General features: G+C 33.9%; 2 protein-coding genes across 6 annotated transcripts in view; one reads left to right on the top strand and one right to left on the bottom strand.

Moving 5' to 3' along the window:
• LOC133197760 (N-terminal EF-hand calcium-binding protein 1-like) overlaps positions 1-12831 on the bottom strand; it is a 252915-nt gene that overhangs the window by 10421 nt on the left and 229663 nt on the right. Inside the window, exons 2-3 of the mRNA XM_061333963.1 lie at positions 3309-3338; positions 263-287 (exon numbers count right to left, since the gene is read on the bottom strand). Of these exons, the coding sequence (XP_061189947.1) occupies positions 263-287; positions 3309-3338 (55 nt within the window). The remainder of the gene's footprint in view (positions 1-262; positions 288-3308; positions 3339-12831) is intronic.
• The window catches only part of LOC133197758 (MORN repeat-containing protein 1-like), a 31313-nt gene continuing 21839 nt past the window's right edge, over positions 3358-12831 (top strand). For 4 of the 5 annotated variants that reach the window (XM_061333958.1, XM_061333960.1, XM_061333959.1 and 1 more), the window contains exons 1-3: positions 8873-9170; positions 10243-10314; positions 12044-12253. In XM_061333958.1, the coding sequence (XP_061189942.1) occupies positions 8912-9170; positions 10243-10314; positions 12044-12253 (541 nt within the window). In that variant the 5' untranslated portion in view covers positions 8873-8911. Of the gene's footprint in view, positions 3536-8872; positions 9171-10242; positions 10315-12043; positions 12254-12831 lie in introns of those variants that run through there. The other variant, XM_061333961.1, reaches the window with a different exon arrangement.

Genomic DNA, 12831 nt, shown 5'->3' with positions numbered 1-12831 from the left:
TATATCATGTACATGTAGTTTTAGAAATAAATGAAACAAGCACATCTCAGTAATACTTACTGTTAAACTGACTGAGAAATATATATTCACATAATTAATTACAAATATACATGTTCAATTCTTTTTTGCATGTTTTGTCAACTTGAATAAATCATATGATTAAATAAGTTGTGATAGAAAATTTGTGGCAACTGTTATAATTACCATATACTATACTATAATTATCTTTAGTATATATTTTACGTTCCTGTGATATACTTACCATTTTTATCTGCTCTTCTGAATATCTGAAAAAGAACATGGAATGATACTGTAGCAGGATTTTTGTTCACATTAACACAAACTAATTCTTTCTTTCAAACATTTCTGTTAAATGATATTGATGTACATGTAGTGGTATTAAACAGAACATGCTAACTTTAAAAATTGGTCATGAAGTGCACCTCACAATTGATTTTTGAAAAAAAAAAATTATATAATTTGAATCACTTGATACTTTGTATGTTTATCATTACTAATTTTTTTCAGGGCAGAAGTCTAAACTCTCCAGAAATCACTGTCTCTGACTATCTTTGTTCACAACAGTGTTAGAATACAAGTACCATTACTGACAAACAGCTGTAAAATAAAACATTAGTGATGATGAAGTGACCTTGTATTGTTACTCCAAGTAAAGGCTGATTCAATTATATATCAATATGCATCAATATTCAAGTGTATTTTATTGAAATATTAACTTCCAATATGTATCGATGAGGCAGTTTGTCCATGAATTCAGTGTAAAAGTTGGGGATTTCAATCATCAAAGATGATATTTAATTCTGAATTTATTTCAGATCAGTTCATAGTTAAAGCTATCAATGCACCAAAGTGCAAATTTTATTCATGCAAAATAAAATGCTCATTTAAGAAATAAGTATGATTTAGTCACTAAATAAAGCTACTTCAGGTAGCTAAAAAAGCTATGAAGGTAATTTAAGCTACGTAGCTTAATGTATGATTGTTCTATGTTGTATAGTGAGACTTCCCCCAAAGTGAGACTTCCCTATGCAGACTGGCTATATAGTGCATCTACCCCTTGCAAGCCTGGTTTTACACTGAGACTTTCCCCTGGAAGCCTTGCAGTATAATGAGACTTTCCCCTGGAAGCCTTGCTATATGCTGAGACTTCCCCTGGAAGCCTTGCTATATAGTGAGACTTTCCCCTGGAAGCCTTGCTATATGGTGAGATTTTCCCCTGGAAGCCTTGCTATATAGTGAGACTTTCCCCTGGAAGCCTTGCTATATGGTGAGACTTTCCCCTGGAAGCCTTGCTATATGCTGAGACTTCCCCTGGAAGCCTTGCTATATAGTGAGACTTTCCCCTGGAAGCCTTGCTATATGGTGAGACTTTCCCCTGGAAGCCTTGCTATATGGTGAGACTTTCCCCTGGAAGCCTTGCTATATAGTGAGACTTTCCCCTGGAAGCCTTGCTATATGGTGAGACTTTCCCCTGGAAGCCTGGCTTTAAAGTGAGACTTCCTCTCGAAAGCCTGGCTATTTAGTGCACCTTCCCCCTTCAAACCTGGCCTTATACTGAGACTCCCCCCGATAAGCCTTGCTATACAGAGAGACTTTCCCCTGGAAGCCTGGCTTTATACTAAGACCCCCCCCCCCCCCACGAGTCCTCGCTATATAGTGAAATTTACCCCTGGAAACCTGACTTTATAGTGAGACTCCCCCCGAAAGATTTGCTATATAGTGAGACTTCTCTCGAGGAAGATCTCAGGCTGATGAGAACTATGAAAGAAAATGGCTTTAAAAAAATGATTATAAAATTTTCCTTCTAATTAATTTAGATGATAAGCATGATAAGTAATATGATTATAAATGAAAATTAATAGAAGTAAGGTGACAAACTCTCTCTCTCTTTTTCTCTCTATCTTGAGAAGCTGGCAAAGTTTTAAGTCATGTGATGACTATTTGGCCTCAGTCACTCTTGGAGTCCATGATTTCATTAAAAAATATTTACATGTTCACTTAATTTTATTTTGGGAATTTTCTCCAACAAACTGAGAAAAATTGAGTCTATCTTCCATTGGGAATTGTGCCAAATTTTCGCCCCTGAGAAGGTACTGACAAATCCCTGACTATATAGCCACTCTTCTCCCTTAGTCGGAAGATTCACTATATAGGCCAGCTATAGTCTTCCAGGGAAAGTCTCACTAAGGGGAAAGTCTCACTATTTGACACCAGACTTGGAGTTTAATTTGTAAAACTACATCATCATGCTTGGTTGTTGTCCTGTAACATGCAAAGAACACTCACAAACTTTATATTAAGCATTGGTACATTGCACTGCAAGCTCTAACGATAATGCCTGGGCGAAGAGAAGATTCGGACTACTGCACATTCATTCAATAGAATTTTTTTCTGCAGTAACTTTGGACCCACAATGCATCGCTTATTTAAGCTACGTTCTCACGAGATAGACAACAAAAGTTCAACAAAAAATAAACTCGTCTTGATTTAATGGATACATTGCAGATAAATAGTATATAAAACGTTCTTCATTAAAATCTGCCAGCGTTCAGGCTTCAGTTTGGTAATGCAACTTACATACGACGTCATGTGACGTCAGAGTCTAGACGTACCAAATGTCACATGTGGTTTGAAGAGATGGGACTAAATACAGTTTATAGAAGTATCTGTGTTCGCCCTAACGGTCACACCGTCAACATATTACATTACTTGGGCGCCCTTAAACAACAGAAAGTGGTACATCATAAGTTCCTGAATAGAGATCAGTGGTTTCCAGGCACAAAATGCCTAGCTGCATCCAGCATCCAATAGAAAAAAAATATTGTGGATCACTAATTATGGTGTATTTTTAGAATCATCCAGTTTCTAATAAATTTGAAATGATAAAACAAACATACAACATGTACTTGGGCGCCCTTAAACAATAGCAAGTGGTACATCATAAGTTCATGAATAGAGATTAGTGGTTTCCAGGCACAACATGCCTAGCTGCATCCAGCATCCAATAGATTAAAATATTGTGGATCACACTTTTAACAAAATTATGGTGTATTTTTAGAATTATCCAGTTTCTAAACAAATTTGAAATAATAAAACAATTTCAGACAGCAGTTTAAACGTCATTTGTATATAATTCGGCAACAGAGTAAATTCGGGCAAATCTATCCGCCCCACCCTTAAGTGAGGATGCTTTTTTGGTATAAATTGCAAAATATAGATGAGATTTAATAATCATATATGCAAAAGAGATTTTTTCATTAAATCTCATTAGAATATTTACAACTTACATCAAGAAAAATCGTCTTTCCCTTTTCCATCTTTTGTCAGTTTAGATCTCGTTTGTTCTCGATGAATGCGAGATGAGAACCCTGCGGATCGTATCTTGATTTATCTATTTAATTTGAAGAAAAGTCAAAAAAGATCACGAGAATCGTCGTCAGCATAAACATCATGGAGTTGAAGTTAATCAGGAGCAATACTTACGCGGGAGAAAAATTCAGAGATAAACGAGATGGTAAGTTAACCATATAGTGAAAGTATCATATAATACAAGTAAGCAAGACTATATTTATTCCGGTATTTATTATAACTCCCAAAGCTGTAACGTTATATAGGCATTATTAGCATTCATTATGTATATAGTCTATAGATAATATTCCCATCTGCTATAATCTTCTGTATATAGTTTCTTTCTCTTTTTTTATGTTGACATGTTGCTGCTTTCAATTTTGACTTTCTTCTTTTGTATGTAACTCTTTACTTGTATGTCCTCAAAGGCCCCAGATATGGTTTCAATAAATCTTATCTTTAGAGCCTATATTTATACAGTCTGCATGTACATGCATCGTGCAGATTGTATGAAATCTGAGTGTAATACTGGGTCACTGTAAGGAGGGTAAAAGAAATAATTTTAGTCACTTCATAAGGTAGACCCAAGCAAGGAAAGGTACAGAAAAATAGATTCCTGAATCCATATATGGCTTAGAGTCCTTATATGACCAGTCTCTGGTTGTCAAATACAAAACTCAGTAGCTAGGAATTAATCCCCTTGGGCATTTCCCCACACATAAAATGTCCTTAGATTTTTTAAAAATTTCTCCTAGTGTTTAATTATAAAGGCAAAGAGTTCAAGGCCGGTTTTAAAGATATTTTGACACAATATCATCACATCATTTTTTGCCTTTAGGTAACAGGTTTAAATTATGATAATTGAGTAAGCATGTCTGTAACAGTTTGATAGACAATGTACTGATTTAGGCTATCTTATATGCTTAGCACATGAATAAGTTAACATTCTGGTAGGTTTTTATATGTACACATACTCCGCGGAATCCTGTGTTCAGTATTTTGCTATCTTTAGGATTTCTTTACTACTTGTCAAGTATAAATTTAGTTTTACTGGTCAGGAGATTTCAGGGTACTGGTAGCCATGAAAGAGTAATTAACAAAATAAAATACATATTTCTAAGTATTGCTGAAATTTCCAGTGAGGGTTTTTTTTTTATCTTATATTGTTTAATATAAATAAAATACTTTTAATTTATTTTACAATTTGTAATTTTAATTTCTTTGAAATACATATGTATACCCAGTATATAAAAGAGAGGTAATTATAAGTTTCCAATGAAAAGAGGATTTTGAATTGCATAATTTATTGATTATTGTTAATTCTCAAATTTTAAAACAGGTACATACTAATCATGAAAGATGGATTCGTTTAATGTGCATGTACATGACTCAGCAGGTGTGAATTCGTATGTAAAATATGTCCAACTTTAAATGAATGAACATCGCATATGGTTAGGTAAAAAAAAATGTGTGTTTATCTTCAAGATATTATCCTTAAAAGTTTCTTTATTCAAAGTAAATTTCAAAAAATGTGTTTAAATGCCCAATAACCTCCATTAAATCTGTTTATAAATGAATGGTATGGACCTTTTGTGTGATCATTATCTTAAACCCTATTTATAGTTGTTGAACTGTGTAATTATATCTCTTTTCTAGATTAATATTTTGTTAAATGTCATAACAAAAAAAGATTTGGAATTTTTATCAAATTACATCTACTGGTATGAGATTTGATATCATGAAGGGAATTGTTATTGTTGAATGAATGCATTATTTCATGAATGATAAGCAAACTAGACACAATAAGTAGATGACAAGTGCAAATCAATATTTTGTTCTCTCTCTAAACATGATATAAATGCATGTATGTGTGTCTTTTAAATTTCTCTTTAACCAACAATGAAGCATTATTATTTACAGAGATCTATTTGCGGAAGCTACCTCTTTTTGTTATTAACAAATATTTTAAAAAATCCAATGAGTGAAAAAGGCCCGTGTGATAAAATACATGTAGTTCATTTCAGAGGAAATACCTAATGACATGCTTGATAAAACAGGGCTCGAAATAATTGATGGCCTGCTAGTCTGGGGCCAGTGAATTTTCAATCTGGGCTAGTACATTGCAGAGGGCATGTGCCCTTTGGGTCAGCATTTTCTTTATGCATAATAAAATTCATTCACATTCGGGCTAGTTAACTTGACAGGGTCGTGTGTCCCAACTTCTGCCATTTCTTGTTTTGTTAAATTGTGTTTCTAAGTATCAAAATATAAAAAAAATATTACTATTATTATTATGGTTTTGGGCCAGCCTTTTTAGCTCACCTGAGCTGAAAGCTCAAGTGAGCTTTTCAGATCACATTTTGTCTGTAGTCCGTCTGTCCGTCTGTCTGTAAACTTTTCACATTTTCAACTTCTTCTCCAGAACCACATGTCCAATTTAAACCAAACTTGCCACAAAGCATCCTTGGGTGAAGGGGATTCAAGTTTGTTCAAATGAAGGGCCACGTCCTCTTTCAAAGGGAGATAATTAAGAATTAGTGAAAAATGAATAGCATCTTTTAAAAATCTTCTTCTCAAGAACCACAGGGCCAGGAAAGATGAAACTCATATGGAGGCATCCTCAGGTAGTGTAGATTCAAGTTTGTTCAAATCATGACCCCCGGGGGTAGGGCGGGGCCACAATGGAGGATCAAAGTTTTACATAGAAATATATAGGGAAAATCTTTAAAAATCTTCTTCTCAAGAACAGTAAAGCCATGATGAGTCATATTTATATGGAAGCATCCTCAGGTAGTGTAGATTCAAATTTGTTCAAATCATGACCCCCGGGGGTAGGGCGGGCCACAATGGGGGATCAAAGTTTTACATAGAAATATATAGGAAAAATCTTTAAAAAATCTTCTTCTCAAGAACAGCAAAGCCATGATGAGTCATATTTATATGGAAGCATCCTCAGGTAGTGTAGATTCAATTTTGTTTTATTGATGACCCCCGGGGGTAGGGTGGGGCCCAATGGGGGGATCGAAAGTTTTACATAAGAACATATAAAAAAAAAATTCTTCTCAAGAACAGAAAAGCTATGTTAGTCTTATTGATAAGGAAGCATCCTCAGGTAATGTAGATTCAAGTTTGTTCAAATGATGACTCCTGGGATAGGGAGGAGCTACAATGGGGGATCAAATTTTTACAAAGAAATAAATGAGAAAATTCTTTTAAAATCTTCTCAAGTACGACAAATTCATTTGTTATATTGACATGGAAGCATCATCAGGTAGTTTAAAATTCAAGCCCCCCCCCCCCCCCCCCCCCCACCGGTAGTCTTTTTCATTGCTGAACTGATTTGTGCCTTTGTCTAGCCAATGTGCTCAGGTGAGCGATGTGGCCCATGGGCCTCTTGTTATAATCTACTGGCCCAGTGGGACAGTGAAAGTACTCAGCTGACCAGTAAAAATTTTAGGCAATAGCCCGAGTGACCAGTAAACAAAAATAATTATTTCTAGCCCTGTAAAAGTTTTATTTCTGGAAACCACAGTGTACGATATTGATTCCAAATGTTTTGTTCTCAAAGGTTTTTCTATTGATTATAAAAAATAATTCTTCTGATATTTTATTAGTAATACAAAAATGTATATTACCTGATGAAACCATTTATTAAAATATGCTTAACATTTTTTCTTTCAAATAAATTTCATGGCCTGAGAAGTATTTTTTTTGCCTGTTTTCATCTGTTAAAAATTTCTTTCTTACTCATCAGCAAAGAAAAAAAAATCTTTTAAAAAAGAAAAATAAGCAAGTGTAACCAGCAAGGGAAAAAATTGCAATGGACCAGACCAGGATTTGAACCCATGGCCAGGCCCCCTGAATTATTTAAACTAGGTGCTCTAACCACTGAGCTATCTGGCCACTGGTGATAGAATCTGCCTGACTGATACATTCCTCCCTCCTTAAAGGTCTTTGCCCCCAAAGACACCAACCCTAGCGGGTCTCTCACCTTTACTTGCAGGTTGTGGCATGGCACCAAATGTAACTTTCAAGAGAGAAAATTAAGATGGATAAGACCACATTTGAATCTAGGTCCCCTGAATCAATAGTCAAGTGCTATACCAACTAATTAAGCTATCTGGCCACCAGCGATCAAACCTTCCTGACTACCACACAAGTTTGAGAAAAAAGAATGAAAATTGTTCAAATATTTTGTAATTTTTTGGTACTTTTTTTTGGGCAAAAACTCAGGTCTACTTATCAACAACCAGCAATTTTATATTAATTATGTCCTTAACTTAAATTCATATCATTTTATTTAAAGTGACTATATCAGATTTTAGATTTACAACTCATCTTTTTTTTTTTTTTAAAGAGTTAGAGGGTTTTTATTATATTGATGATTTCCTACCTGTTTTTTGTTGTCTGTTTGTACTGTAGCTGAATAAGTGATTGTAAACTTATTCTGACAAGTAAAATTGGACAGCTCTTGCAAAAGCTTATTACAACAAAAAAATCGATTGGTACCTTAATCCGGGATTATTTAATTAAGTTTTATATATCATATTCAGACACATAGCCCAATTCAGTAATCTAGCTGTAAGTCAATATAATGGCTCCAAGCACAGAACATAATCCGTGTTTTATATGATTCACACATATTTAATTTTTATCCAGGCTAATCTCAGATAAATTATAATGGTGGACATTTTTATTTATGCTTCATCCTTAGTGATATATCTATGTCTAAATTAAAAGATGCTTTTTTAATTTGATGTGAAAGCAGACATAAATCTGTTATAAGTCTGAAATGTAGATAAATATTTAGGAACATTTTATATACAGGACTTGTGCTGTGGTTGTAATAATAATTAAAATTGATTTCTTATTTTCATACATTAATCAAAGTATTGAAATTCAAACTGTTAAAATTGATTGGTGAGCAAGTTCATTAAGTATCTTAGTGAATTAATCATTAAATATCTGCAGTTACCAAAAATGCTGCTGAAAATAGATTTTGGTATCCGAAACAGATTATGTATATAAGTTAACAAGTGTGAGACCAAAAGCATGATTAGAACAGGTATACAGAATCGTGTCAATTTTGGAATAATCTGGATTGATGTTTTAACTGTACTTTCTACAGAAGATTAATTCCTAAACTCTAAATAGTAAATGGTTCAAGGTGGGTTCATCGTAAACTGTGTAAGAAATCCTGAAGTGTAATATACTTAATGTAGTCGTCAGGCTTATGCCAGAGATTTAAACTTCATATGTACAAGTGCTATGTGTTCAGTCGCAATAATTGTATTGGTTAAATGAAGGAAGCATGTGAAGAAACAAACATAATAAATATGGAAATTTTGTGATATATGAATGTGAAATTTATTCTCCTAACCCATCCTCTGGAAATAACAATAATTGTGTTCTATTAATTCATTTGAAAAGCATTGTGCTTCTTGAAGGGAGTTGCTCTTTTAAGCATATGATATTTGTTTTTCATTTTACCCGTCTTTGTGTAGGATCTACAGAGTTTCCAGTCATATCATAAACCACCATAATGCCAACAATCAATGCAACAAGATATACAAATTATAAAAAGAAATTTAATCGTGAAATACAAAAACAAAATGGAAGTACATCATCAGATATGTCTAGTGAACCTTCTAAAGGACTACTGGCATTTTCTAAGAATGAGAATTTTGATAATTTTAAGTTGCCGTATCTAAAACCCCCTAGCACTCTTCCAGTGAGGCCAAGACGTCAGATTTCTGAGCGGAGGGAATATACCGTCAATCCCTTCCCAAAACGAGCTTCAGGTGAGTTCATCTGTCTTGTGAAGGATTGCAGTCAAGGTTCAGTTTGTAACAACATTTTTTGACAGTAGCTATTTCTAAAAATGGGATTAAAATTTGTGCAGTGTATCCTAATGAATTGCTAATGTGTATGATATTAAAAATTTTATAACTGATATAAGGTGAAAGTTAACAATTTTTAGTTGGTTGAGGTATTTACAAAATGTGTTTTAAGAAGCTAAATCATATTTGAAGGAAATAGATTTCCACTGGAAGCTTTAATGATAAATATTAGACTTTACATAGGACCTCATCAAATTTCTTTTTTTAATACTAAATGTTTTAAGCTAAACAATCTCAAGTTTATGAGATGGTATTGATAAAAAAGTATAACATTGTCAATATTAATGGTATAAATGTGTACATGGTTGAGATTTCACAAACTTGGCTCTCAGAGATCATGTTTAGAATCCTTTAGGAGCAACTGAACTTTGAAAATGCCATTAATGAAAAATTGCATTATCAGAATGCATAACAAGATGCCATTTAAAAGCGACACTTCAGATATTTGTATGTTTGAACTAATATGTACACAGTTGTTGAGATTGCATAAAAAATAAACATTGGTTTAAAAAGCCATCTTAAGTTTGGTAAGAATTTCTACAAACACTAGTATCCCCAAGCCTCCTGAGCCAAGACAAATATGAACAATGGCAGGCTTATTCACACAAAGTTACTTCATATTATAAATAAGAAACAGGTGTTAATATTCATTAGAAAACTCTTAAATATAAAAGAACTGAAGAATATTATAGATTTTTACTTGCTTTTTTTAAATTTTAAGAGGCTTAGTTTGTAATTAACGTAATAATTTTTTTTTTTCAGTGAATGTGACTGTACTAACACTATTTGTGATACATTGTAAAATAAAATGTACACAATCAGATTGAGCTGTAGCCTTTACTGTTGTTGCATTTAAATAAGAATTTGCTGGACTTTACAAGGAATTGATCTTTGAAATGATACTTTCACTTCACACAAATAATTAAAACTCTTATTAATTTACGTTAAAGACTGGCACTGTTGTACTTTGTAGGTCATGGTATATACCAGTATGAAAATAAATATTTCCGATACGAGGGACAATGGAGGGGTGGAATTAAACACGGTAAGTATATATCTATGTCTGTAATTCATCCCTCACCAATGGAGGGATGGAATAAAATAGTACAGTAAGTACTGTACATGTACATAAATTGGCATATTCAAAATTTAGCGCAATCACTGGGTATGGAGTTGTTGGTGAAATCATAAATTACATGTCCGTCTGTATATTTTATTTATAAATGATTTCTTTGCAGTATTCATGAATAAGCGCATCATTGTCTGCGCCAAAGCCGCTAAAATATGAAGCCCAATTTTTTAAGTACACATACAGTATATCTCTATGTCTTAATTCATCCCTCACCAATGGAGAGAGATGCATTTTCATAAACATATATATTTGCCAAAAAAATTGACTTCTGTCACTTGCCACTTTGAATCATGAACTGAGTGCCAAATCCCTGGCTTTATAGTTAAACTGTTTCAGAAATGTTAAATGCAAAACACAGCATAATTCATTAAAATCATATACTAGTATTTTTAAAAGCACAGTTTAAGTATAAGCTTGACGTAGTAGTAAATTGGATTAAGTCTCTAGACATAGTCAAAATCAAGAGTTTGTCTATGGCTTTGATATAAAAATGACCTTAAGTCTCTAGACATAGTCAAAATCAAGAGTTTGTCTATGACTTTGATATAAAAATGACCTTAAGTCTCTAGACATAGTCAAAACCAAGAGGATACAGAAATGATCTTAAGTCTCTAGACATAGTCAAAACCAAGAGGATACAGAAATGATCTTAAGTCTCTAGACATAGTCAAAACCAAGAGGATACAGAAATGATCTTAAGTCTCTAGACATAGTCAAAACCAAGAGGATACAGAAATGACCTTAAGTCTCTAGACATAGTCAAAACCAAGAGGATACAGAAATGACCTTAAGTCTTTAGACAGTCAAAACCAAGAGTTTGTCTCCGACTTTGAAACAGAAATGACCTTAAGTCTCTAGACATAGTCAAATCCAAGAGTGGATCTATAACTTTGATGCAGAAATGTCCATAAGTCTCTAGATGTAGTCAGGGTCATTAAGAGGAAAAGTATGACATTCTTTTCAAGATCATAACATTGTAACTAAGAAAAGTATTAGTAGTTCATAGTTGACATGACCAGAAGTAACTGAGAACCTGAATCAGTCATTTTGCCATTAGCCCTATATATTGATCAGGTAGACAGAACATTCTATTGTCAAATTTATTATAAAAACAAAGGCCTAACAATTGGTATGAAACACATCAGCTAAAATAGGATGCAATGATATGTTATTTTTGTTAACAATGTCAATATATCGACCATAGAATTTATGAAATGCTGACTTTAAACAAGGTTGTTGAAAGTCCTGCAACATCAACTTATCTGTCAGTAGCATGCCTCGATTTAAAAAGATCATACTCAGAGCGTGGTCTTGAGTATCATAGAAGTTGGGAGACATAGATACAATATGCAGGTGATAGCGGTATATTACTACATAAAGAAGGAAATTTGATGATGGAAAAGCTAAAGTCATCTTGTTTGTAATAAAATTTAGTCGTAAGTTGGCCTAGATCATAGAGTTGTCAATGGAGTACATTAAAATATTCACAGGTGACTGTTAAGGCCCATGGGCGGGATGATGGGCTCCTGAAAATTTCATTGCACCCTCAAATGAGCTCCAAAATTGTTTGCAAGGCTACATGTGTATATTTAGTAATGGCAAAAATTACAAATGTGTTACCACCCAGTGTCTCTGTTTGAAGGTCAGGGAAAACTTCAGATGGCCGATGGTAGCTATTATGAGGGAACCTTTACAAATGGTGAAATTGATGGCAAAGGAATGCGGTACTTCTCACAGACTGGTAATAAATACACAGGACAGTTTTGTAAGGGGGAGCTGCATGGTCGGGGGATGATGGTGTATGCTGATGGTTCTGTGTATGATGGGGAGTGGTATAAAAACAGGAAACATGGTAAGACCTCATCTGTACTAAACAAAAACATCACTCATACACAGATAGCTTACTACTTGTCTGTGAATTTCTATCCCATTTAATGCTAAAAATTGTAACATTCTGAAATTGAAAAGTCTTAGTGGTCTGTGCAGTAGACCCTTGCGATATTCATCATGCTATATTTTAATGCTACTTATGTACATAGTCATGCAAGCCTAAGTGGCACATTATCTAGAGCTTCATTCTAGCTTCATGGAGTAAGGAGTTGATCTGTACGATAAAGGTTCAAAGCCCTCTTAGAATCATGAAGACTTGTCCTTCATATGAGACTATATATACCATAGTCCTGTGTCCCACTAAGTGCTGGCCTGAAGGAGATGCCTCACTGCACATTGGTCATACACTCTAAGTGCTTAGCACTAAATTTGCAGCTGACCACCAGTAATTGGTGGCATTCCAACATGAGTAAAATATTCTTGAAGGGGGGCATAAAGCAAACAAACAAAACAGCATACAGGAGTCAATTGAATATTTCAAATACCGGTAATATCAAAATTGCACAGTCTGATTTCAAGCAAATACAGTCAAACTTTGTT

The sequence above is a fragment of the Saccostrea echinata genome, unplaced genomic scaffold (genome assembly GCF_033153115.1).
Source record: "Saccostrea echinata isolate AGI-Se365-2 ecotype Australia unplaced genomic scaffold, CSIRO_AGI_Sech_v1 ptg000030l, whole genome shotgun sequence".
NCBI classification, from domain to species: Eukaryota; Metazoa; Mollusca; class Bivalvia; order Ostreida; family Ostreidae; genus Saccostrea; species Saccostrea echinata.
This window is presented reverse-complemented; position numbering and strand designations above follow the sequence as displayed.